A 27876-nucleotide genomic window follows, 5' to 3' on the forward strand; every position below is an offset into this window, starting at 1 on the left:
GACCGTTGTATCCTTCCTTTGTCTCAGCTTCATAACTTTAGCATTATCCTCAATCCTTACTCTTCCCTCATTCCACATATATAATCAGTTACCCAATCTTCCCACAGTTCTTTCTCTCGATGTGGATAGTGTTCTTTCTCATAAGTTCCTCAGGATTGTCCTGGATCATTGCATTGCTGTCAGTAGCAAAGTCAATTATAGATGAACTTCCCACAGTGTTTCAGTCTCTGTGTACAATGTTATCCTGTTTCTGCTCATTTCTTCCTGCATAAGTTCATGGAGGTATCTCCAGCTTATATGAGAATTAAGCAGTTTATCATTCCTTATTGCACAGTAGTAGTCCATCATCATTATATATCACAATTTGTTTAGCCACTCCCCAATGGAGGGTAACCCCTTCATTTACCAATTTTTTGCCACCACAAAAAGCATGGCCATAAATATTTTTGTACAAATATTTTTATTATTAGTTCTTTGGGGTACTAACCTAGTAATGGTATTGCTGGATCAAAGGGTATCCAGCCTTTTAAAATCCTTTAGTCATAATTCGAAATTGACTTCCAGAATGGTTGGATCAATTCACAACTACACCAGCAGTGCATTAGTGTCTCAATTTTGCCACATACCCTCCAAAATTTATTATATTCCTTTACCTTCATATTGACCAATCTGCTAAGTCTGAGGTCGTACCTCAGAATTGTTTTGATTTGCATTTCTCTAATTAGGAGGGATTTAGAATACTTTTTCATGTGCCTGTTAATAGTTTTGATTTCTTCATCTGAAAACTGCCTTTTCATATCTTTTGACCATTTGTCAATTGGGGAATGGCTTGATTTCTTGTACATTTGACTTGGTTCATTATATATTTGGGAAATTAGATCTTTGTCACAGAGTTTTGTTATAAAAATTTTCCCCAGTTTGTTGCTTTCCTCCTAATTTTGGTTGCATTGGTTTTGTTTGTACAAAACCTTTTACATTTAACATAATCAAAATTATTCATTTTCTATTTTGTAATATTCTCTATCTCTTGATTGGTCTTAAATTCCTTTCTTTTCCATAGATCTCACAGATATACTATTCTGTGTTCTTCTAATTTACTTATAATTTCACTCTTTATATTTAAGGCATTTATCCATTTTGAATTTATCTTGGTATAGGATGTAAGATATTGATCTAAACCTAATTTTTCCCAAACTATTTTCCAGTTTTCCTAGCAGTTTTTGTCAAATAGTGAGTTCTTGTTCCAAAAGCTTGGATCTCTGGGTCTATCAAATACTAGCTTACTGAGGTCATTTATCCCTAGTAATTCCACTGATCTACCTTTCTATCTCTTAGCCACTACCAGATTGTTTTGATGATCACTGCTGTGAATACAATTTAAGATATGGTACTGCTAGACTGCCATCCTTCACATTTTTTTTTACATTATTTCTCTTGATATTCTTGACCTTTTGTTCTTCCACATGAACTTTGTTATATTTTTTTCTAATTCTATAAAAAACAATTTTGGTAGTTTGATAGGTATGACACTTGAATAAGTAAATTAATTTAGCTAGTATTGTCATTTTTATTTTATATTAACTCATCCTACCAATGAATAATTAATGTTTTTCCAATTATTTAGATCTAGTTTTATATGTGTGAAAAATGTTTTGTAGTTGTGTTCTTTGAAGATAGGAATAACTCTTCCCTTGCCTATTTTTAGCTAATCAAATCAAGAACTTAAAGTACCCCTACTTGACACTAAGTAAGAGAGTTCACAAGTCACTTGCTAGAGTGGGTGACAACTTGAGAGGCCACTGCCCTACCCTGGGCAGTGCTAAACAAATTGAAAGACTGCAATTGGTTCTAGTAAAGTGGGGAAGGGCCAGGAATTAACGTGGAAAAGAACTTCCTATCCAAGGGACTTCTCCTTTGAACCTTTTTTCCTTTGGAGTTTGTATTCGGATTGTACGTTGGTGAGCTGGACTGAAGGAAGAGACTCTTTCTCTGGATCCTTTGTCAGCTTGGTGGGTGAATAGCTGGCCTTCCTTTCTTGTCTTCTGGAGAGATTGGTTCCGGAGAGGCCTTCCTTTCCTGGAGGGGAGGCTATGTTGGTAGAACCCTTGCCAGGTGATGAGCTGGACTTCTTTGGACAGAAATTATAGGGCATCTAGCTAGGGCATCTAGTAGAAAGTAATACTTTCTACTTCCTTCCTACATTTCTCTTTTACTATATCTCTATTAAACTAAATTGTTAAGAGTGGCTAACAGACTCGTGACTTAAGAGTTAATTTTTTTTTTAAATTGGTCATCACAATATTACTTTAGAACTTTCTTATTTAGTATAATAACTTTAAATTCTTACAGCTCATATAATTCCTGAGTTTGTCATGGCCAATAGATTCCCAGATATTTTATTTTGTCTAGGGTGATTTTAAATGGAGTTTCTTTTTTTAACTCTTGCTGCTGATCTTTGTTGGAAATATATAGATATGCTGATTTTTTAATGTTGTTTTATTTTATATTCTGCAACTTTGCTAAAGTTGTTGATTGTTTCCACTAGCTTTTTAGTTGGTTGTCTAGGATTCTTTAAGTAGACCATTAAATCATCTGCAAAGAATGATAGTTTAGTCTACTAATTGCCTACTTTAATCCCTTTAATTTCTTTTTCTTCTCTAATTGCTACTGCTAGAATTTCTAGTACAATGTTAACTAATAGAGGTGATAATGAGCATCCTTATTTCACTACTGATCTTATTGGGAAGGCTTCTAACTTATCTTCATTGCAGATGATGCTTTCTAATGTTTTAAAATATATTCTGTTTATTATTTTTAGGAAAGGCCCATCTATTCCTTACTTTCCAGTGTTTTCAATAGGAATGAGTGTTGTATTTTGGTCCAAGGCTTTTTCTTCATCTTTTGAGATGATCATGTGATTTCTGTTAGTTTGATTATAGATATGGTCAATTATGTGGATGGTTTTCCTAATGTTAAACCATCCTTGCATTCATGGTATATATCCTATAAAGGGTTTCAGGTATGAATGAATTATGAAAGTATTAAAGATATATTCAAAAGCTGACTCTAATGAGCCAAGTGCTCATAGACCAGACTTAATGGATATATTTCTGATTTTTCACATGATTGATTTCTGGATATTTGAATTAAATTGGGGCTCAAATTATGTAGAACTCAAACCTCTCCCCATGTCTGCAGTGCATTTTCTATAGCTTCTTTGTAATGGCAAAGACACTCAGCATTTGTATGAGATAGTTCAGGAAGTAGAACTTCCAGTTGAGCTACTGGTCTGGAAACCAGCTAGGCCAGTATGTTGGGTCCCTTTATTTTGTCTTGTTGCCAATTGCTAATATGATGCTAATGTCTCTATCACTCTACCTGTTTGATCAACAATCCCATATCCCCCATTCCTGGAAACCTCAATAAAACTCAATTCACCTGCAGTTCTCACTCTCTCACTATCAGAGGAGCACCCACCAGGCTGGACTTGTTGTTGAAGAATCCTGTGTCTCTGTGTTTATTTTCTTTCTTTATGATATTCGTACCTTAATCTTTAATCCTTCCACCCATATTCCCTCAGTCCCCCACTCCCCTTTCAGGTGCTCAACCAACACAAGAATATCGTGTAGCTGCATGATGACTACATCCACCTAGTCATAGTGTAAGATTGAAAATCTGTTACTCTAAAAAAGAACTACATATCACGAGAGCCCACTGACTTCCTGTCATTACATACTTCCTATAGACAGAGGATAAAGGGTGTGGGCTTTGGAGGCTCCTCCTCTCTGATGTAGAATCAGCATTGATGGTGGTGAGTGGGGATGGCTAAAAATGGCTAACCAGCCATTGGCAGGTGGCTTTATTTTGTATCTTCTTTATTCCTTGATTTCTAATGATCATTAATAAATCTCTTAAAATATAATATTATTATTCAGATATAGTTTTAACTTTTACAATGATGGAAACCACTAGTTGGAGAAGAACCTCTCAAATTTTTAAGATAGCCTAGATATATATTTTTTTAAACCACATTTCTCTTGCCAAGGCTTTTTGCCCACCCCACCAAGCAAACTCCAACTCTCTTTGGAGCTGCTGCATTTTTCTTTTACGACTTTTTGCCTAGTTGCTTGCTCTCTCTACTGGCCAGGCAATTTTTAGTGGGTTTTGGGGGGGGGAAGGGGGCTTTTGGCAAAGAAGAAATAAACCACTTCTCTCATCCAATTCCTTGAGTCTTTCATTCCTCCTTGCTGATACTGCTTCCTCTTGATCTCTGGACCCAGATCACTCCCCTGGCCCCAGCCCTCAGCCTCCAGAAATCCTCCTCCTGATCTCCAGCTCCAATGCTAAATCAGCCTTGGCCCTACCCCAACCCTGATTCCTGTTGCTGCCTGCCCCTGCTGGGCTGATTGCTGCCACTGAGAAGCTAGGAGTTCTTGGAGTCCCTCCTCAAGGCAGATAGTAAAAAACGAATTAAAATGGAGTGTCTTTTTCCTTAGGCAACAATTAGCCTCCTAGCTCCCTCTGGGGTAACTAGTGTTTTACCTCAAGGGGGAACAGGGAGAAGGAAGAGACTCTTCCAAAGAGGAAGTTGATTATAATCATGGCATATTCTATGAAAGAGAACTGCATTACCCATTTCACAGTTCCAGCCTTAGGATGTTTTTTCTTTCTACCACTGATCCTTTCAATTATCTTGTCTGAGATTCAGTGGAGAAATTCATCCCCCTATGACCCTTTGCCTTTTGGGCCTGCCAAGTCTCTAAGATTCATCCAGTTTGAGATTTCTAAAACCCATGTTCTTCCTCACTGTGGGAGAAGTGCTGACAATAGGGATCTGAATTTTAGAAAAGGAACTTTAAAGGGTCTGGAGATGAAATTTTAAACCTTTTCAGACTCCATTTTTTAAAATGAAAGTCTCTGCATCTTATTGTATTTTGCTGATTGTTTTGTTTAAGATTTAATTTTGTTGTTTTAAGTTCATATATTAATGTATTTGATAGTGTTCTGTTATACTGAATCATTTTAATCTCCTGTGTTTTAACTATTATATATATTCTGTTACCTTTCCCTTATGACTACTGAACAAAATACTGTAAAATATTGTAAAAATTTCTTCACTACTGTTGTAGCAAAAATTTCACCTTTTAAGATTGTTATAATATTGAACAATGGCTGCCAAGGAATTTACTTATGAAATTCCTAAAATGAAACACTCAAGTCAGAATGGAGTTTATGGAGGTTTAATCACAATGGGAGTAGGGAAAAGGGGAGGGAGAGAAGGAGAGAGGAGAAAAGGGAAAGGGGTTACTCAAACTCTGACCATGGCAGAGGGAGTTTAGGCCCAAAGGGCCAAGGTGGAAGGAATCAGTCCTTGACTCACGTGACCAATCTGAAGGGAAGCTGTCTGCGGGCCTCCTCCCTGTCCAAGCTCCTCACACGAACTGCCGTCTCGCCCTGTCCACAGGAAGTGAGCGAATTCCCGAGGCTGCTCTCTCCGTCACTTCCTGTGCCTCATAAGTGCTAATGGTGGCTCAAGCTTGGCTTAGGACAGCCCAGGTGGGCAGTTAGTTATTTCTGATTTGTCATTGACTAGCACATGCCCGTGTAGTGTGGGTGTGCACAATTTTGGGTGCTAGACCAAGATGGAGATTTTAAAATCCACCAAGCCCATTAACTGCCTTTTTTTTTTTCCATTTTGCATTTGTTAATTGTCACATAGATGATGGATGAACTCAACCTGGCTAACAACCTTTAGAGAATTTAAGAAGCTAAGAATTGTAATGTTAAGGGGTCTTAAGAACTAATTTTAATTAACTAGTGGCTTCTGAATGGATGAGTTATTTTTATATTTATTTTTTAAAGAATGTTGTATTAAAGGTAGAGAAACAAAGAAATGTTCCTACCAAGGTATTTCTATGAAGCAAGAAGCCAAAAAGAGGTCCTGCAAAATTCTTCAGTTTAATTTACTTCCACCAGAACAATCTAGATTTCTTGATGATGTTCTAGATCCAAATAAGTTTTACTTAAAAATACATTTGCCAAGGATGAAACATTTGCTACATCTGTAAAAATTGTGATAAATATCCATTAGTTTATAGTTTTTTTCTTTGTTTTTTGTCATAGAGAAACATATGAAATATGATTGTGGGTTTGTTTGCTATTGTAATTAAATGAGCTATTATAACTCTGGGGATATTGATACTTTTTGAATGTACATTACATGTTGTACTATTGTTCTTTATAAAAAACTATTACTTTGTGAAAATCATTTGCTTTGCACTCACAGTGGATCATGGCCAGGTATGAAGAGGAAATGAATCTCATTTTTGGTGAGAAACCTTGTATTCTACATTTCCTTATCTGACACACTGTGTCAATGATTTAAATTATATATCTTTTTATTTTTAAAACTCTTTTATTATTGTTTTTGCTTGCATGTGCAATATAATATTTCAGTTTTATTTTTTCTTTCCTTTTTGTATTTGAAGCACCTGTCACCAGTATTGAGATTTTCTTTAACTTTTTTGATTTTGCAGTAATATGTTTAAAATATATTTGCTATAATGTCAATGCATACCCAAAAAGCTTTAGACTATAAAAATGATGCCACTGATTGTTTAAAAAAAATTATGGAAAAAAAATTATGGGACTTTGCTTAATGATTCTGTCTGATTGTAGGACAAGCGAATACAAAAAGAGCTATTGCACATTACCTCAGAAGCATAAAGCTAAACTGCATAGTGCCAATTGAGCACAAGGTTAAAGAGACCAACCAATCCCAAGGAATTGATGAAAATTTTGAGCCAACACTAGAGGACTTGATTTTGCTTGAATTTCGAGGTTGCAGCTGTTTAACATGCATTAAAGGGAGGTCCTCCTTGTCCCACATTCTACTAAGTATCTCAAATTTGGTTCCTACCTGCCTCCTACAATCTAGTCCCTTTTCTTTCTTTCATGATGTGGCAAACTTTCTATAGTTCTGGCTACTGATTGGGTAAATGAATAATTGCTTAAATCACTTTAGTTGGGCCCTGATTCAAGGACCTGTTATGGTTTTATTTTTGCTTTACTTGGAATTTTTACACATAAGACTTTAATAGTCTATATTTCATGCAGGACTTATTTTTTTAATTTGAATTTTTTAAAAATATTTTTTATTTCTCTTGCCAATTGATTCATATACCGCATAACTCAGCCATGTATCACTAAGAGATCCCTGTGTTTTTCAGCACTCTCTTCAGGGGGGAATGTATTATTATTATTTTAAATTGCAAATTTAAATTTTTTTTTTGAGAGTAATTTTAGGTTAACAAACTCTTCTTAGAAGGCACCATGAAGATGTCTCCACAGACCACAAGCTACATCAAGAAGATTCAGAATATACTTTGGGTGTGGTTGATTGAACTGAAGGTTAATTGAACATTTAATTTTAATGTATATTCTTATGCCAAAAGGGGACTGCCCCATAACTGGCTTTTTGTCATTGTGCCTAGCAATTATTGGTTTTGTTCTCTTTTCCTCTTATCCTCAAATTATTGCAATTTCAAAGTTGGTATGTTTAAAAGACCCACTGGAGAGACTAGTCTTCCACGAGTCACAGGGGGATTATATGATTGAAAATCTGTTACCCTAAAAAAGAACTACATATCCCAAGAGCCCACTAACTTCCTGTCATTATGTATTTCCCATAGACCAAGGATAAAGGGTGTGGGCTTTGGAGGCTCCTCCTCTCTGATATAGAATCAGCATTGATGGTGGTGAGTAGGGATGGCTAAAAATGGCTAACCAGCCATTGGCAGGTGGCTTTATTTTGTATCTTCTTTATTCCTTGATTTCTAATGATCATTAATAAATCTCTTAAAATATAATATTATTATTATTTTTTTTAAACCCTTACCTTCCGTCTTGGAGTCAATACTGAGTATTGGCTCCAGGGCAGAAGAGTGGTAAGGGCTAGGCAATGGGAGTTAAGTGACTTGCCCAGGGTCACACAGCTGGGAAGTGTCTGAGGTATAATATTATTATTGAGATTTAATTTTAACTTTTACAATAGTGAATAGTCCTTGTGATGACTTGATTTAATCTCTTTACTAGTATTTTATTTAAGATTTTTGCATCTATGTTCATTAAGGAGATTGGTCTGTAGTTTTCTTCTTGTTTTTGGTCTCCCTGGCTTTGTTATCAGTACCATATTTCATAAAAAGAATTTGGTAAGATTCCTTCTTTGCTCATTTTGTCAAATAGTTTTTGTAATATTGGGATTAGTTGTTTTTGAATCTTGTTTAGATTATTGTAATAGCTTCCTAACTATTCTTCTTGTGTCTTCTTTCTTTATTCCAGTGATCCCTAATTACCAAATGTAATGACCATTTCTCAATCTTGATTTATCTAGACCTCTGTGTAGCATTTGACACCATTGAGCATCTTTTGTTTACTCTCTTCTCTCAAGAGTTTTGTAACAGTGCTCTCTCCTGGATCACTTCTTATGTATCTGATTATTCCTTCTCAGTCTCCTTTTTTCGGTCTTCAACTGGGCCATACTATCTAACACACAAGCCTCTGCCCTTTCCTGATTTTTGTTCTTCAACTATTCTCTCTTGTTTGATAATTTGATCAGCTCCCAGGAATATAGTTTTCACTTCTTTGTAGATGATTTCTAGATTCATATATCCAGCCCTGTTCTCTCATCTGAACTACAGTCTCCAGGCAGCCTTCTATATAGAATGTGAGGAGTGGAGTCAGGAAGTCCCGAGTTCAAATCCAGTCTCAGATTCTTACTAGCTTTGTGATGCTGGTCAAAGAACTTAACCTTTTTCAGCCTCAGTTTTCTGATCTGATAATAGCATCTGCCTCCAAAGGCTGTTACAAATATAAAATCCAATAATATTTACAAAGAATGATATATAAATGCTAGTTGTTGCTGCTACGACTGCAATAACAACTACTACTACAACCTTATATTACTACTACCACTACAACCCTACAACTGCTACAACCCTATAAAAACTACTAATTACTGATCAAAAGACAATACAATTACATTCAATAAAGGGACATTGAAGAAAAGTTTAAATAATCATTGTATTATTTACTTAATGTGGATTAATCAGTGAATTATAACTTAATCCTAAGGATTTGGTACAGTCATAAACAAAACATAAAACAGTAGATAATTTTGTATCTGATTAATGCCTTTCACAATTATGATTTTAGAGAACCAATGAAGAAGTATACTACTCATCTCTTGAGAGAGAAGTGTTGGAGACAAGAATGAGACCAGTTTAAAACATGACCAATGGTGTAATTTGTTTTTCTTGACTGTGTATATTATTATTTTATTGACACAAGGTTTTTTGTTTTTCTATGGGGGAAGGGCATGCTGAGAGAGAGAGAAAGTAAGTGTTATTCAATTTAAAAAATAACATTAAAAGAGATAATCGGAGGATTTTACAATGGTTTTAGGGAGATAAAATACACACAAAACACACACATAGACAATTAAAGGGAGCAGTTTAAATGTTATTTGTAAGTGTGATCATAGGATACAGAATGAGATCAACTTTCTAAGAGAAGTTTTTTAAAAAAGTGTTGGTTTTATGTTATTCTTCAGAAGTGAGAGACAGGGATTGGTGATGGGAGAGATACTGATTTTATAAATGTAGGAAATGCCATAAGCAAAAGCATAGAGGCTACTATGGGTAGGGCAAGGGTGGGCAATAGCAAGGAAATGGCTTCATTGGAGCTGAGTCACTGTGTTTGGAAATAATGAAAGAGAAGGTGAACGGGATTTGTTGTTAGATGACTTTCATGCTAAATGAAAGAGTTTAGATTTAATGTGAAAAAAATTAGAATTCTTGGTAAGATGTTAAGTAAAATAATGACCTTAAAGCAACGAGAAAATTCATACTAGAAACTATATGGGATGGATTGGAAGCACAAGTACCACTTAGAAGACTATTGTAATAGTTCATGTAGCACATTTATAAATAAAAACTTTCAAATAATTTTACAGCCTAAGATGTCTTATAAAACAAAAGCTCATACTTGAATATGTGAATGTGAATGCCTGGGACTTACACTATTAGCTTGAACTTATACTTTTGGCCTGCCTTGCTTTTTATAGCTCTAAACAAGAATATAAATCATTGCATATGTCGATACATATTAAACATTTTTACTGCTTCATATTGATTTCTTTGCACAAGCAGTAATTCTTGTTTAAAGCATTATTAAGCAAAAAAGAATTAAAAAGAAGATAGTACACAGAAGCAGTATTCTGTTTTGGCAAGATCATTGGATTTGATATCCAAGAATCTGGATCTATTCTTCTGTGATGTTGAGTAAACTTCATGTCTTCAGGCTTCAGTTTTCTCATAAGAGGGTTGCACTAGGTGATCGTTACATCTTCTGTAACTTTCTTCTCAGTGAAAACCGTCTAACTCAGAGTCTTGGATATTATGCAATTGTAACAGTAAAGCATTAACTGCAAATCAACAGAATGATTTTCTTTTGAACTACATATTTTAATACTATAAAGTTTAATTGAGGACACTTTAAAACTATAATTATATTATTCAACCAAGAACTAGTGTAATATTTTAGTGGGAAAATGCATTCTGAATTATAACTAGTGATTTCAGGAACTCTTGCTTTCTAAGCTATCAAGCAGCATAGGGGAGGTGGGAGATATACTTTAGACAGCCAGGAACATTAATTTTTGTACATCCAGCCATATATCACTATACCTGAACAGTGCCCTAAGAGAATGTATGTATCTTTAAGAGATGGCACCTTTTAAGTCCATCACTTTCCAGTTTTTCTAAATTGAGAAAGAAAAAACAGTTCCTCTCATTAAGGATGCAGTTTCTAGACCTCAAACTACTAGTTGCCATAATATTATTGACTGCTATAAGATTTAGAAGTTACTTCTCTATTTTTCGATTTCTTTCATCTGTAAAAGGAGAGCATTTCACTAAGTAATTTTAATGGTCCCTTTTAGCTTTCAAATTCTATGACTAATTCACTTTTCAAGGAGGTCTGGAACTATTAGTATGAAGGATGAAACACCTCCCTGAGTTTGACCTGATTTTTACTGGTGTTCAGATGCTTATTACCACAGACCTGGAATATCACAAGAAAGAGCCCTAAAGAAAGAGCAGACCTCTAAGAGTAAGATAAAGCTGAACTTAGTTAATTTTGCCCAATAACTAACACCTAATCACAAAAGGCTGAGCTGAACTTATTAACTCTCTCCAATATTTGGGAATTCTGGGCTGTGAGATAGTAGCTTGTGGGGGCAGGGTAATTCTTCCCCCCACACTTCAGGCAGAGAGTCAGGAGTGTGAAAGTGTCCCCCTCCAGGTGAAAGCCCTGAGGGCTGATTGTTGCTAAAAAAATACCACAGCTATTCACCTGATTTAATGTAAAAGTAAAGGGTGGAGGATGCCCAGAGGCCTTAAAAGACTACCTGCCCTTTGATCCAGCCATACCACTATTAGGTTTATATCCCAAAGAGATAATAAGGAAAAATACTCATACAAAAAATATTTATAGCCTTGCTCTCTGTGGTGGCAAAAAAATTGGAAAATGAAACAAATTTTGGTATCCATTAGTGATGGAATTCTATTGTGCTAAAAGGAATAATGAACTGGAGGAATTTCATGTGAACTGGAATGACCTCCCAGAATTGATACAGAGTGAAAGGAGCAGAACCAGGAGAATGTTGGACTCAGAGACTGATACACTTTGGCATAATCGAATGTAATGTACTTCTCTACTAGCAGTGCAATGATAGACATTTCTCTGGGACTTCTGAGAAAGAAAGCTATCCACATCCAGAGAAAGAAGAACTGTGGGAGTAGAAACACAGAAGAAAAACAACTGCTTGATCTCATGGGTTGATGGGGATATGATTGGGGATGTAGACTCTAAATGACCACCCTAATGCAAATATCAGTAATATAGAAATAGGTCTTGATCAATGACACATGTAAAACCAGTGGAATTGCTTGTTGGCTATAGGAAGGGGGTGAGAGGAGAGGAGGAAAAGAACATGAATCATGCAACTGGAAAAATTTTCTTAATTAATCAATTAAATAAAAATTTAAAAATAAAAAGAAAGGGGAGAAGAAAGAAAAAAAAATTAGAACTTACCCTTCCATGCAGGAAACAGACCAACAGCTGTAGCTTGTGGCTAATCTTGCTCTTTTGTTTAGAGCAGAGTAAGAATTCCTAATTCCAGAATTAGCTACTAACAAACTGACTTAAGGATAGTTTTAGAGAGAGAGTAAAAAGTGAAAAAAAAATTGGAAAATGAGAGTACTCATCCAACTTCGTGGTTAGCCAATAAATGTAAGAGTTAGAATTGATTTGACTAAATATATGAATTAGAGTAATTGAATTGTGGTCACCATTTATAAAAAAAATAATTAACTTCTTTAGTCAAAATGACTGTATGCAGTTTTTATTTTCAACTGGTTAGAGATATGAAATATAGGAAAGAGGTAGGAAAAAAAAATCACCTAGCTACAAATACCCTAAATCCTAGACTGTGAATGCAGATCTGAAAGTGAGTCTCACCAGAATCCAAAGTCCTAATTAGGAAGCTGAAATTTGAAGAGCCAGAAAACACTGAGAAAACTGCTGAGAGACCCTTTAGTGCACAAGAGACTAGGACTGCCAAGAATGTCACTAGAGCTCATGTTGAAGAGAGTGTCCCACTGAAGCGTCAGCCGAGAGAGGGTCTCCTCATGAAGAGAGCCAAGGAAGCAAAAAGTGAATATTGTCCTTTGATCTGTCCTTTTATGACCCCTTTTCCATGTTACTTCCTGTCTCTCCCCCCTTCACAGGAACCAATCATACTCTCCCAATTTGCCTAACACTGCCGGGACTGGGGGTATGGGGGGGGGGGGTGAGAGGAACAGTGCTTATGGATTTTGAGGGTGTAAACTAGGAAGTGATTTGTGAACTCTCTCATCTAGTGACTTACCAAATGCCAAGTGCACTTTAAATACTTGATTTGATTAAAATAGACAAAGAGTTTTAAATTCTCTTTCACACTATGTTAACCCTTTGTTCCAGATCTGATTACCACTGTCTTGCTGGCACTTTACTATTTCTATAATTTTTATCTATCCTGAATACCTTCTTATATATACTTTTTTGAAATTCTATTCTTCTTTCTTGTCTGACTTAAATATTAACTTTTTTTAAGACTATCTGGTAAATCCAAATTAGAATTGAATTATAGAACATTAAGGTATAAAGGATCTTCCAAATCATGTGGTCTAATCCTTTTTGTTTTTTTTGCTGAGAAAATTGGGGTCTATTATAGATAAATTGATCTCGTTCACTTCTGAATGTCTTTGGATTTTTGTTTATACTAGAAATAGAATTTGTAGTCTCTCCTGTCTTGTATAGCCCTTAATCCTCTTATTCATTTATAAATTATCAATAGGCAATGACTAGGTTTAGTATACTTGTATACTTTATAGTACTTAACACTATACAATATATTAAGCACTAATAAAATGAAAAAATATTTTTCTTTTTTTATATATTCTCAAACTCTCTTTTCCTAGAAGATCTTTATCTTGACCATATTTCTTTAGGATAATTAATTGATTAATACTGTAGCATCCATGCCACCATGGAGTTCTTCACTTCATTCAATAAACACATGCTTCTAATCACTATTCTGCAATCAATTAATTATCCTAAAGAAATAAGGTCAAGATAAAGATCTTCTAGGAAAAGGAAGTTTGAGAATATATGAAAAAAGAAAATTTTTTTTCATTTCAATAAAATCGTACAAGTTTAAGTGTTAGGTAGAAACTGTATAAATCTATCTTTGAAGGGTGAATGTAAAGAAGTAGTTAGATTGGAAATATCTTTTAAATTTAAAATATTTTATCCATTGATTGTCCATGTTGGATTTTCAGTTTTTCTGCCCTTTCCCCTGTCTTATGTTTTGGTATCTTATAAGTTCTATTCAGATCCTCCTATCTGTCCTTCTTATACCCAAAACAAAAAGAAGAAGCCTTTGAAAACATCCTTTATTTTTTTTATTTAAATTAATTTATTTAGTCAATTTAGAACATTATTCCTTGATTACAAGAATCACATTATTTCCCTCCCTCCCCTTTCCCCACTCTTTCCTTAGCCAATGCCCAATTTCATTGGGTATTCATATGTCCTTGATCAAAACCTGTTTCCATGTTGTTGGTGTTTGCATTAGGATATTCATTTAGTCTACATCACCTGCCATATGCCTTTGACCCATGTATTCAAGCAATTGTTTTTCTTTTGTGTTTCTACTCCCACAGTTTTCCCTCTGAATGTGAATAGTGTTTTTTCTCATAAATCTCTCCAAGTTGTTCAGGATTACTGCATTTCCACTAAAGGAGAAGTCCATTACATTCAATTGTACCACAGTGTGGAAAGGAAACAAGACTGACAGTTGGTGGGGGAAGGGCCCAACAGGAAGTAGCAGTTGGGTCTTGTGACTAGCACTTCCTTCCTGCCGGATGGGACTGGCTTCCGGGTGTTGGAGGAGGAAGGAGCTTGTCAGCCCAGTCTGGTGTGGTGTGCTTCTTTCTTGGTTTAGCCCGAAGATTCAAGTCCAATCTCTTCTAAAGGTTAGATTTGTTCTTGTTTGCTTTCTGTCTACTGCTAAGATTCTAAAAAAAGACAAAACTGGACTGATATAGAGTAGACGGGAGTGGGAGAACCCTCCGCCAGCCTCTGGGGCCTGGCCCTATACTCTGAAGCTAAGGAAAAACTCCAATTCCAACTGGATTGTTAACTTTATATTATTTGAATTCACAGTCATATAAGTGGACTATCTTTTCTGATCATAGAGGGAGCTGAAAATCAGTTCAGTCATCAAGGTAATAAAAGACCTTGTCGGACCCCTGCTGTTTCCTCTCAGCAGGGGGCATCTCCCTCCCTTGCATCACCAAGCAATATACCCTCTCTCCCCTCTCTCCTCCATACTCTGCTACAAACCTCCCAATTATCTCCTGTTTTCCAATTCCCTATTTCCTTTTCCCAATAAATATTACAACAGTGTATCAGTATCAGTATCAGGTATTTTAAATGACATTTGACTTGATTGCTTCTAGCTCCAAAAAACAATGGGACTTCATTAATTAGGTACATATAAATTCAGAAGAGATTTGTCTAGCAACCATATAGGAAAAAACAAGTGGATGAAAGATACATATTGCTCATAATATGACAGAATATTTTGAGACAGAGCCTCTTGAATTAGTCTAGACAAATCAAAACTGGTTCCACAATTTGATAGGAGAAAGTGATCAAACTGTTGCATTTGGGAAATTATATATATGGTTTAAACACTGTTTCCTATTGTAATATTTATTGGGAAATGGAAATATGGGGATTGGAAAAATGGGGGATAATTGGAGGTTTGTATGGGGTATGTAGAAGTTGAGGGAAGAGAGGGAATATTGCTCTGTGAGACAAAAAAGAGAGATGCCCCCTGCCAAGAGGAAGCTGCAGGGGTCCATTAAGAACTGTTTGTCGTTGAATGACTGAACTGATATTCAGCTCCCTCTTTGCACAGAAAAGATAGTCCACTTATCTGACTTCGAATTCAAGTAACATAAAGTTTAATAGCCAGTTGGGATTGGAGTTTTTTCCTCAGCTTTTGAAGCAGAGGCCAGGCCCCACCAGCTGGTGGCAGGTTTCTCCCACTCCCATCTACTCTATATCTGTCCTCGCTTTGTCTAATTCAGAATCTTAGCAGTAGACAGAAAGCAAACAAGAACAGTTCTTACTTTCAGATGTGATTGGGCCTGAATCTTCCGGCTGAACCAAGAAGAGGCACACCACACCAGACTCAGCTGAACAAGCTCCTTCCTCCTCCAACACTAGGAAGGAAGTCAAACCCGGCAGGAAGGAAGTGCTAGTCAGAAGACCCAACTGCTACTCCCAGTTGTCCCTTCCCCCACCAACTGTCAGTCTTGTTTCCTTTCCACAACCATCCCCTTTTTTTGTTGTGACCTTCCCAGGTCACTTATTTATATTATAGTTACCAATTTACTAAATCTGCTCTAAGGAATTCTTAGAAGAAAAGTTTGGGTAAGGGTATTTTTGGGGTTTTACAAGAAATTCAGTACAATAAACATTGAACAAAACTATTACAAGAAATTTGAATCTTAGTGCTAATACTACTTACTCTAAGTTAGCTAAAACTAATACATTATTTATTGAAATTATTTACATATAAAACAACAATATACATTGTTCCACATCCTGATGTCAGTCAAAAAGAATTATCTATTGATCTTTCTATTTGCCTAAGACCTTATGGAACTACTTATATACATATTTACATTTTGCATAAATACAATTTCAAACACTTGTTTATTTAAACAAGGTCTCTCAATATGTCAGTTTGTTATTTTGTGTTTTGTGTCTAATAGTGTTGTGTTGAATTAATACTTATCAAGTTTCTTCAGATTTCCACTTCTCATGTTGACTGATGGATCTCTTCTTTCTTCCAAGTTATATAGTGATGCATGCTATTTCCCTAATATGTGAAATTACTTTTGTTTTATTATTTCAACACACTCAGTCTTACATATAAGTCTCTTTTTCTATCTGTTCTCTTCTTAAATAAACAAATTTACAAAGTTCAAAGTCTTAGCTGTCCATTTCAGCTTTTTTTCTTTGTTTTTTTTTTTTGTCTCTAGCAGCATTTCTTCATGCTTTTACTCTGGGATGGTTTAAAATCTTTTCCTCTGGGATGCTTTTCCTCTGGGTTGCTTTTCCTCTGGGCTGGAAAGTTGTCTCGAACATAATGTGTCACTATTATTTCTTTGTGATGTACTTTTTATGTTAGTCAGTTTTTGTTTTCATTTCTCAGCACTATCTGTTGTCTAATTCTCTTCTATGTCTGTTACAGTGATGTTGAACTTTTTCTGGTTTCACGTGAGAACAGTGAAACCATGAGTCTTTCCCTGCAACTTTTATAGCCGTTGGGGTAGTAAGCAATACTTCATGTGGTCCAGTCCATTTTATGTCTGTAGCCATTTTTTTATTGAAATTTTTTAAGTATACTATGTCTCCTGGTTTGATGTTGTGCAAATTTGTATCAAGCCCATTTCATGCAACTCTGCTATTTTTGTTTGTAAAGCTTGTATATATTTTGTTAATTGACAGTCTCCACCTATCATTGCAATGTAAGCTGTTTTACAAGTCCTTCCTTGCCAAATTGAGTGTCCATATAGCATCTCAAATGGAGAGATGTGCAAATCTCCACTGGGTCATGTTCTAAGATGGAATAGAACTAGTGGCAGAATGTCTGTCCATTTTTGGTGTGTTTCTGCACAAAATTTTCCTATCAATGTTTTAATGTCTTTATTTAATCTCTCTACTTGCCCTGGACTTTGGGACTGATACGGTGTATGGTACGTTGCTTGTATTCCTAGATTTTTATAAATTTCATTAAATATTGATATAGTATAGTGACTTCCACGGTCTGAGTCCAATTTTGAGGTAATCCCAAATCTAGGTATGATTTCGTTTAATAGGATTTTGACCACAAATACTGCATTGTTCTTTTTGGCAGGAAAAACTTCTGGCCATCTAGTCAGTCTGTCTATGATGACAAGGCAATACTTAAATAAATCTATCTGTATGCATTCAAAAGGAGTATATGCTAAGGGACAACCTCCTAACCCTTTGGTCTTATAAACTCCCTGATTGAACTGCATACAAATTTTACATTTTTGACAAACTCTTATGGCATATGAGGATATTCCTGGTCCAGTCCAAAATCGTCTCACTGAATCGATCACAGCTTGGGTTCCACAGTGTCCTTGTGCATATATGGCATTGTGCACGTGATAAAATAAATTTTTAGGCAGGATGGGCCTGCCTAGTTGTGAAAACTATATTCCTCTTATTTGTTTTGCTCGTAAGTTCTTTGTCCATGATTGAATTTCCTGTTCATTATAGGCATTAGTTAGATTGTCCTGTTCACCTCTTGAGAAATTCAATACATGTAAAAGTCCTTCTCTAGCTCCAAATTTTGCTGTAATGTTAGCTCTATGGTTTCCTAAGGACACATGATCATTAGGCCCTGTGTGTGATCTATAGTGGATTATTGCCACTTCCTTGGGAAGTTGTACAGCCTCAAAAAGTTGCATTATTACTTTGGCATATGAGATCTCTTTGCCTGCACTTGTCAAAAATCCTCTGTTTCCAAATTTCTGCTGTGGCATGAATTACTGAAAATTCGTACTGGGAATCTGTGTAAATATTGACCTGTTTATCTTTACCGATTTGCAAAGCATTTAATAAAGCAACTAGGTCTGCCCCTTGAGCACTCATGTGCTTTGGTAAGGACGCATACCATAATGTCTCTGTTTGTGTTACTACTGCCGCTCCAGTATACCTTTCTCCATTATGCTTGAACCATCCATATACATTTCAATGTCAGGCTGTTCCAGGGGAATGTCTTTTAAATCATTTCTTGGTTGTTCTACTAATGATATTGTTTCTTGGAAATTATGTATAGGTTCCCCTTCCAAAGGCAGATCTGGAATTAAGGATGCCGGATTCAATGGTTGTCAAGGTTTTAAATTGATGTTTTTGTTGCTTAGTAACACAATTTCATATTGAGAAAGTCTTTGCTGTTTGCAAGCTTGTAAATGACATTTCTTCAATATGGATTCTATTTGGTGCGCAGAGTAGACATTAAGTTTTGATCCTAATACCAAATCAGATGACTTTTGAATCATGGTTGCTATAGCTGTGATTGCTCTCAAACAGGGAATCATTCCTTTCTCAATTATATCCAGCTGGGTACTATAATATGCCACTAGCCTAAAATTGGGTCCTAAAGTTTGGACTAATACTCCAGAAGCTATGCCTCTTGCTTCATGTACAAAGAAATGGAATTCTTTGTTGTAGTCTGGAATACCTAAGGCTGGAGCTGTTCCTTTCTACACTATTCAGAAAGACTACATTTTCTATACTTGTATATTCCTGTTGCTGTTTTAGGATTGTGAATCATGAGCAATATAGTCTTTTTTTTTTAAACCTTTACATTGTGTCTTAGAATAGGTACTTAATATTAGTTCCAAGATATAAGAATGGTAAAAGCTAGACAATGGGAGTAAAGTGGCTTGCCCAGGGGTACACAGCTATAAAATGTCTGAGGTCATATTTGAACCTAGAATTTCTCCTCTCCAGGCCTGGTTCTCTATCCACTGAGTCATCTAGGTATCTCTAACATATCTTTAAGGAATCAGAATTGTGATTGACCTAGAGGTTAATAGAAATTTTTAATAGGTGTAGGATGCCGATAACTTGTGTCAATTAGAGATATAAAATGAGTTGTAAAAGGAGTCATTAAGAAAACATCTGAGAAGAAAAGGAAATAGACTAATGTCACAGGAAGGAGTAAGAAATAGAAAGTCTGTTTTGGGTAAATATCCATTAAATAATAAAATGAGTAAATAAGTGAACAAAATAGCATTTATTAAACTCTTGCTTTGTGTCTAGCATGATACTGATAAAAATGTAAATATAACAATAAAGACATCTTTCTTGCAAAGAGATTGCATTACAGTAGGGAAAGGGATTATGTAGAGGAATGATGGTCACAAAGGAGCACTTGGTGTAGTAAATTTACAGGGATGATAAGTGTTTTAACAGGGAAGTTGATCAAGACACCCTTTCCAAGAGCACTTGCCAATCTCATTTTATCATTGTTTTGGAGTTGATCTAAGGGTTAAGGAGTGAAGTGAAATAAAGCATAGCTGGGGCGTTCTTGAAATAATTCTCAACTAAGACAGACAGTGACCTACAGTGGTTTGAGTTAAATCCATTATGAAGAATTCATGCAGGGAAATAACTTCCCAAGATGAAAGGGTATAAATGGGCTTTCTCTTTCAGTAGAGGGAATATTTGCATTGTTAGGGTCCATTGAAATATCTTAATATCAAAACTGGGAAAAGATTAATCCCTATATCTGATCCTTCTAGATTAGGATCCTTTGGTTATTATGGCCCAACTGCCAAATCTAGTTTGTCATATGTTTTTGTACAGCTATGAGCTAAGAATGGTTTTTATATTTTTAAATAAAATAAGACTTTACTTAAAATTATATAGTTTAATGGTCATTGAAAAAAGATCACGTTTGGGCATTGGAGTGTAGTCTGCCTAATCCTGTTCTGGATAGCTAAACCAATAATTAAAAGTCAGTTTTAAAAACTTACAATTTTTGATAGAAATCTTTCCAATATCTATTACATACCTTTTTTTGACTTCTTAAATAGATCATGGTGAAGAAATCTAATATTTTGCTTAATAAATACTTGTGTTGTTCAGTTATTTCAGTTGTGTCAAACTCTTTGTGACCCCTTTGGGCTTTTCTTGGCAAAGACACTAGAATCCTTTGCCATTTTCTTCTCCTGTTTATTTTATTGATAAGAAAACTGAGGCAGATAGGGTAAAATGACTTGCCCAGGATTACACAGCTAGGAAGTATCTGAAGCCAGATTTGAACTCAGAAAGATGAATCTTCTGTGAGATTTAAAATAGTGAAGCCCATAAACTGTAGTGAGTTAAAATGGTGGAAGATATAAATTGTGATAGATATAAGAGAGGGTGATTAAATTTGACCGCAGAAAGTATGTTTCACTACAATGTCTTGGTTTTTAAATCAAATATAAGGTGGTCGCCAGGGAAATATTCCCAATTATTCAAATACCCAAGTCAACTGGGTTTTATAGAGATTTTAATTAATACAAATGTGGAATTAAAGAAAAGAGAGATAGAGAGAAAAAGGAAATAAGTATGAAGGGCCTTAAGCCAACATGGCCTAGACCTGAGTCTTAAGAGAGAGAGATCAGTCAGTCAGTCTTTTAACACTCACCACAAGGTCTGCCTAAGCAAGGATTCTAGTGACATCAGGCCAGCATCATCTCAGCTGCTTTCACCAGCTCCCTCTTCCATCTGAATGTTTTAGAATCAGTCCTTCCTCAATCTGAATTTTTCAGAATGAGTCCTCCTCAATCTGAATGTTTCAGAATGCCCTCCTTCCTCAATCTGAATGTTTCAGAATGACCTCCAGCTCTTCTCTGAGCTCTTATTTTTAAGGGCAAAATCTCCTATGTCACCTCCCCTAAGTTCTTTCATCTACCAATCACTGTAGATGTTTTCCAAAAGACAGCCCATTTTGAATTCACAGCTGAGTAGATTAATCTCTTTAGTAAGTCAGAAAAAAAATGCTGCTGTGTCGACTAATTTCATTAAGAGAAAACCTCTGAGTAAGTTTTCACCTTTTAGGTCTAAGTAGTTTACAAGTTGCCCCACCTTTATAGGCCCCTAGCATCCCATTGTATCAATTCCAAAAACAGGCATGGCTCAAAGAACTCCTTTCCTTTATAAGTATGGTTTTCAAGTACTTTCATTGTTTAGCAAGGAGTTTTCTGCCCTAAAGCAGTCTTAAGTATGGGTGGAGTAGGGATACTCCCATAGCAAGGAGTTTTTACATTCAAGTAGAGTTCTCACTATCTGGTAGGGAATTATTTCAAGTAGGGAATTGGAGGATTCCTCAATGTGGAGTAAAATTTTTAACATTCATAAGTCTGTGAAATTTTAAGGTTTACAATCCCCTCTGATGATCATTGGGAGGCTAGTCTCCCCATTGATCATTTAACATAATCAATTTGTAATCCTAAATGCACTTCTAATTATAGATATACACGATATTCAATTTTCTAAGAGAAATTAGAATAGTGAGAGAGGAAATAGAAAAGAAAATAAAGCAAAACCAATGTTTTTGCTAGGTGCATTGACAGAAAGCCAAATTAGGGGCAGTCCCTTTTGGCATAAATGTGTACATTTACAATAAATGTTCAATCAAAGTTCAGTTCAATCAATCATATACAAAGTTCATTCTTGATCTTCTTGATGAAGTGTAGGTTTTCGGCATCTTTCTGCAACAGTTCATTCTCTGGATATAAAAGTTTCAAGCTTCTTTCTTGAAGATCTTTTCTCAAACAAAATCAAATCTTGAATTTTTATAACAGTATAATCTTAAACAAAAAATCAAAATTCTTGGATCTTTATAAAAATACAATCTCAAACAAAAAAATTCAAAAATTCTTAGATTTTAAATTAAAATACAATCCCCCCTGAAGTAAGTATTAAAAAACATCAAGTTTAGCTCAGAATGCAATGTTGAGTTATGGGGGTGTATGAGTCAATTATCAAAAGAAGAGAAAAATAATCAAAAACATAAGGAAAAATTCAAAATAGGCCCTTGTATAGGTCCAATATAAAGTAGTTCTATCCCACAAGTCTGTAGGACAGAATGCAGTAATATGTCATTTAGCCATTTGCAGCCAAGACTACAGGAAGTTGCCACAATATAAGAAGAAAAGAATTAGAATTCTATTTTGATAGGGAAGCATTCCCTCATCTGATTTTTTTGTCATTCTCAGGGATATAGGGAGCCATGATAGTCAAACTTTGTACTTGTATGAGTACTTCGTAAAGAGTGTAGATACAAGGAAGTCCTATGACCTAACATATGTCAAGCTTCGCAACCTCGAGTCTCACATTAGTATTTCATGTGTGCTCTTTTTGGCACTATTCAGGTTAAGTCTGTGCTCCTTGTTTTTTATCCCTTTTTCTGGAATCATACATAAGCATTAATCACAGTCCTATAATATTTTATCAATAAATGGCAGGTTCCCATAGTTTAAAGCTTTTAGGTATATACTTCCTGACTTCAGGCCTGGCACTCTATTTGCTGTGCTACCTTGCTGTCGGTATGAATAGACCAGATTTTCATAGTCTTAAGTACAATGAGAATGGTTTAATGGTCCTTTGCTATGAGAGAATGGAATTTGTGCCCTCAATCTTAGTCACCTTTTTGGATTTCCTGTTTCTTGGTTATATTTTGGATAGTTGAAATTGTCTAATAAGTAATACCATAATGTAGCTGTATTCGTTTTGATTGTAAGGTTTTAGTTTTTCCTTTTCAACAAGCAGATTCCTTGAGAACAGAAAAACTAATATGAATGATTGTTCTCCTTTTTCCATAATAGGTGAATGAAGAATGGAGCGGAATGTGAGCAGAATCCATATAGTTTCTGAACCCAGCATAATTTATTTTCTACAAGTATCTTGGGAAAAAGATCTAGGATCTGGTTTTGACATAATTCTTACAGATGGTCAGTCAGCATGGAGTGGAACAGGTAATACTGAGAGCAAATATTTAAGTTTAAATGATTTGTCATTACCTTAATTAAAGCTTAAACTTATGTGATTCTCAAGCAAGGTGAGTGCTGCATAACCTAGCAGACTTGTGGAACACGTGTCTGATGCTATTGTCTATAATCATATTTTATGATAGAAATTGAAAATGAAACTTTTTTGGGGGGGTCTGGGATTCAACATTCTGAACATTATTAACTGTGTTTTTAGTAAATGTTATGAGAAATTGCTAATGTTTTCCTTTTTGGCATGAGTCCTTGACATTTGCCACATTCTTTTTTAATCAAGAAGTATGATACAAAATCCAGAATAATTTAAGGATTTTTTATTATTTTTATATGAAGTGAATTTAAAAGAATATTTACTTCAATTTTCTTTTACAAATATGTAGGTTAATTCAATTATTTGCAAAGATTTCCATATTTTAAAATTTTTCTAGTATTCTAAGGACTTTGTGAAATCTTGTAGAACTTCATAGATTCACTGATTTATCTATCTACTGTAGTCCATCAGTGAGATATTTACTTGAAATAATGGATTTAAAGAAGTTGGCGGTTTTAAAGCCCTATAGAAATATCGGTTTTTATTATTCTGTTTGAATTAGTTCTTAGGGGAAAGAGAATAAAGCCTCTGAAGAAGTCCATGAGCATAAGTTTTTACTAAATAGAAAATTATAATAAACTTAATAAACATTTTTCATAGTGTGATAAGAGCTACTGTGAGATTCATAACTGACCTTGATTTGTAGTTGATTACAATAATAAGAGAAATAGTTCCTGCCCTCTAGAAGTTTAAATCCTTTCAATTATTTTAATTAAAAAGTATTTACTTTCTATCCTTATTTTTCCATCTCACATGAAAAAAAAGAAAACCAAAATCTTTGTAAAAATATGCATAGTCAAGCAAAACGAATTCCCACATTGACTGTTTAAATGTGTTGGCCTCATTCTGTATTTTGAATCACTTTTCTATTAGGAGATCAGTGGTATTCTTCATCAATGGCCTTCTAGAATTGTGATTGGCCATTACATTGACTGCAGTTTTTAAGTCTTTCACTTTTTTCTGTTTGTCTTTACAATGTTGTTGATATTATAAAAACATTTTTCTGTTTCTGTTCATTCTGAATCTATTTATGCCTTCACAAGTTTTCTGAAATTATTTCTTGTAATGCAATTATGTTCTATTACATTTATATATGATTATTTTTTGACCATTCTCCAGTTTTGAGTATCTCCTTAGATTCTTATGCTTTGCCACTACAAAAAGTTACTGTAAATATTTTCAAACATATGAATAATTTTTATATATGATTTTTTAAGAATATGGACAGTGATATTGATGTCAAAGGACATGTACAATTTAGTAATTTTTCAGGTATAATTCTAAAGTGCTTTCCAAAATGATGAAACAAATTCACTACTCTACCAACAATGTATCTGTTTTCTCATAGCACTTCCAATATTTCTCATTTTCCATTTTTTCCAACTTTGCTGATTTTGAGAAGATTTGAAGGGTCTCTTTTAATTTCTGGTCCACTAAATTCACTGCTTTTCATTAAAAACAAATATATTTAATCTATAGTCTCGGAGTTTTATTGGTATCTGGGGTAGAGTTTTTCCCTTTCACTTTATTTGTATTAACAGTGTTAATTCTTAATTGATGTCATATGATTATAAACACCCTAGTTTGGTTCTGATGAGAATGTCAACAATAGCAATACAACTTATGATACCCACCTCCTAAAGAGCATAAACATAAATTCATTAACCTCTTTATCATTAAACAATGAATTCACATGTGGATTATTTTACAGACGTTTTCAGCCTTGCTGAAAGTTTTTTTGGTAAATTTCAGTGGACAAAATATTTTTTTTTCTGCAAAATGAATTGATACAACCAAATACTACTAGTGTGATGAGAAATCTAAAGTTCTTTTTGTTTAAGTTCTATTGTAGATTTTCTCTATGACCTTAGGTAAGAAATTTATCCATTCTATATCAGTTACTTGTAGATATTCAAGATAGAGTTTTAAGGATTACTCTTTCCTGGTTTATATCTTATAGTCAGGATAACAGGTGTTTTTTTGTTTTGTTGTTTGTTTTCTTTTAATTTTCTGTGAGTCTTTCCCTTTTTCAATTATTTTGTCTTGCTTATCTCCTGAACACAGCTGTGTCCCTGTTGGATTTCACTGGTTTTATTGTATTGGTTTTCGTCACTGAAATTACTGGGGGATAAAGAGGTTACTACTCTATCTCTTATAATAGATGAACAATCAACACAGGCTGAAATATCGGGCTTAAATGAACAAGATGAAATATTAAAGGGATCAATTCAAGTCTTATATATATACATTAAAAAATGGAGGTAACGCCTTTAGAAAGTCACATGAAAAAAGTTTTTTAGCTTTTATAGCTTACTATAGAACTCAATATAAACAAACAAGGTCATGTGTGTTTTGTACAAGCAAATTATGTACTTATGCTTCAAAAGAAATACCCTAAGTGAAATCAGTGAATATATCCATTGTTGTCTGCATTAGTACTGCCACATCCATATTGTTGTGTTGAATTATAGACATCTCTTATTTAAAAGGAAATTAGACTAGCATGGTGGTACACATCTGTAATCTTGGTTACTGAGAGGTCTGTGGTTGGTATATTACTTAAGCTCTGGAACTTTGAACTTCAGTGAGTTGAGTTGATTGGATATTAGCACTAAGTCTGACACTAGTATGGTGAGATTCCAGGAGTAAAGAGTCACCAGACTGCCTCCTTAGGCAACCTAGTTGAATAACCCGAATTGTTAATCGAACAGGCCAGAGCTTCAGTATTGATCCATCGTGCTTTTGGGCCTAGGCAAGATAGAGAGGCCAAGTCTTTAAAATAATAATAAAAATTGACAAATAAATCAACATCTAGAGGAGAGTGATCAAGGTGGAAAATAGTATGAAAAAAATAATATTAGGAATAGCTGAGAGAATGGACAAGTTAGCATTTTTTTTTTTTGTTAACTAGGAGAGAAAGAAATATTTAAAGGGCTGTCATATAGAAAATGGAATAAAGTTTTTCTGTCCTTATTTTTACAAGAGGGAATGAGCTAGGCCAGTGGAGGGTAGTTAGAGAGAAAAAGCTTGGCTTAATGTGTTAGGAAGAGTCTACACTACATAGAGCTATATAACAATTGCATATATTACTGCGTTAAATCTTTAGGGAGATTGGATTACTGGAGAGATTATTGATTTTGAAATGAGATTAGATTCAAAACTTGGCTCTAAATTTTCCTACCAGTGTTACTTTTGCACAAGTTACATTAATTTCTCTTGACCTCAGTGCCTTCATCTTTAAAATGAGATTATTAGACTAGGTGGCCTTGAAGGTTCCTTTCAGGTATAATTCTATAGTTAAGTTATATATAGTTATTTTAAATTTCTTTAAATTTTGCTCCACTAAAATACTTAAATAATCCACACTAATAATTTTTTTGGGGTAAGAAATTGAATTCTTTGGCAATTATAAAGGTGAAAATTAATGGTTGGACAATAATTTTATATTTTATTATATCTCAAGTCAGAAATACATTTACAAAATAGAGAGGAAATAATAAAGTAGAGAAATGTGAAGGAGATAGAAAAGTTGTTTATCTTATCTTAATCCAGGCAGAGATTAATTAGCTCTCAACCAGGAAGGCTGGTAGTGAGTAATCACATGGCCTCCTCCAAAATGGAAGCTAGTGTCTCCAGAAACTAAGAAAGGAGTCAGCCTTTCACCCACCCCAGGTAGCAATCCAGAAGTCAGAGCCCAAGTTGAAGCCAAGCTCCAAACCAATGATTCCAGCCACAGTTTCCAGTTAAGATCCCTTGAAGACTCTCTCCAGTCAGGTGACTGTCTCCACAAGACTGACTCAAGCTGCAAGATTCATGGTGTTTTATGGTGATTTTTTTTCTCTGTCCCTCTTCACCGGGGCCAATCACAGTTTCCAAATTGCCTAGCATTGCTCTGGGGGCAGTGTTTATGGGAACCAGTTCTCACCTTCTGGAGGGGTGAAAACTCATTAAAAGGGTACACAGATTCCTGGCTGATTGAGTTTTTGAGGTTGTAAAATCTGATCATAGGATTCACGAGTTTGGGACTGAGTTAAAAGGATGGAACTCTCTGTAAGTAACTTGTGAGTTCTCTAAGTACCTTGCTAGCTTCTCACCTACTACTAACTAGGGTGTTCAGTCTTTTGTTGATTTACTTCAAAAGTAGACAAAGGAGATTTAATCCTGTCTTCACAATCTAAGTAGGGGTATTTAAGTTAGTATTAACTCAAAATAGACAAAGGGAATAAAAGCTTCCCTTTCACAAGTGTTAAACCCAGAGGGAACAAAGAATTCCCTTTTATACAAAGAGGGCAGCCATAAAATGAATACATTAAATGGGGATGGTTGCTTTACTGTAAAATAGTTTTAATTTATTTCAAATTTTTATTTTTAAATATTTTTCCATGTTTGCATGATTCATTTTTTTTCCCTCCCCTTTTTTCTCCCCTCTCCCAGAGTAGTAGTGTTAGTCTCTCGGTGACCGAAAATGACAATTGTCTTTGTGCATTATCATCTATTGATGTACCCTCATGT

The 27876-nt window shown here is 34.9% G+C and overlaps 1 protein-coding gene across 7 annotated transcripts in view; it reads left to right on the forward strand.

The window, feature by feature from the left end:
* XRCC4 (X-ray repair cross complementing 4) overlaps positions 1-27876 on the forward strand; it is a 433707-nt gene that overhangs the window by 41702 nt on the left and 364129 nt on the right. For all 7 annotated transcript variants that reach the window (XR_008917883.1, XR_008917882.1, XM_007487355.3 and 4 more), the window contains one exon: positions 23094-23243. Coding sequence is in view for 5 of the 7 variants with exons in the window: in XM_007487355.3 (XP_007487417.2) it covers positions 23105-23243 (139 nt within the window). In the remaining 2 variants the exon portion in view is untranslated. The remainder of the gene's footprint in view (positions 1-23093; positions 23244-27876) is intronic.

Source organism: Monodelphis domestica, chromosome 3 (genome assembly GCF_027887165.1).
Source record: "Monodelphis domestica isolate mMonDom1 chromosome 3, mMonDom1.pri, whole genome shotgun sequence".
Taxonomy (NCBI): Eukaryota; Metazoa; Chordata; class Mammalia; order Didelphimorphia; family Didelphidae; genus Monodelphis; species Monodelphis domestica.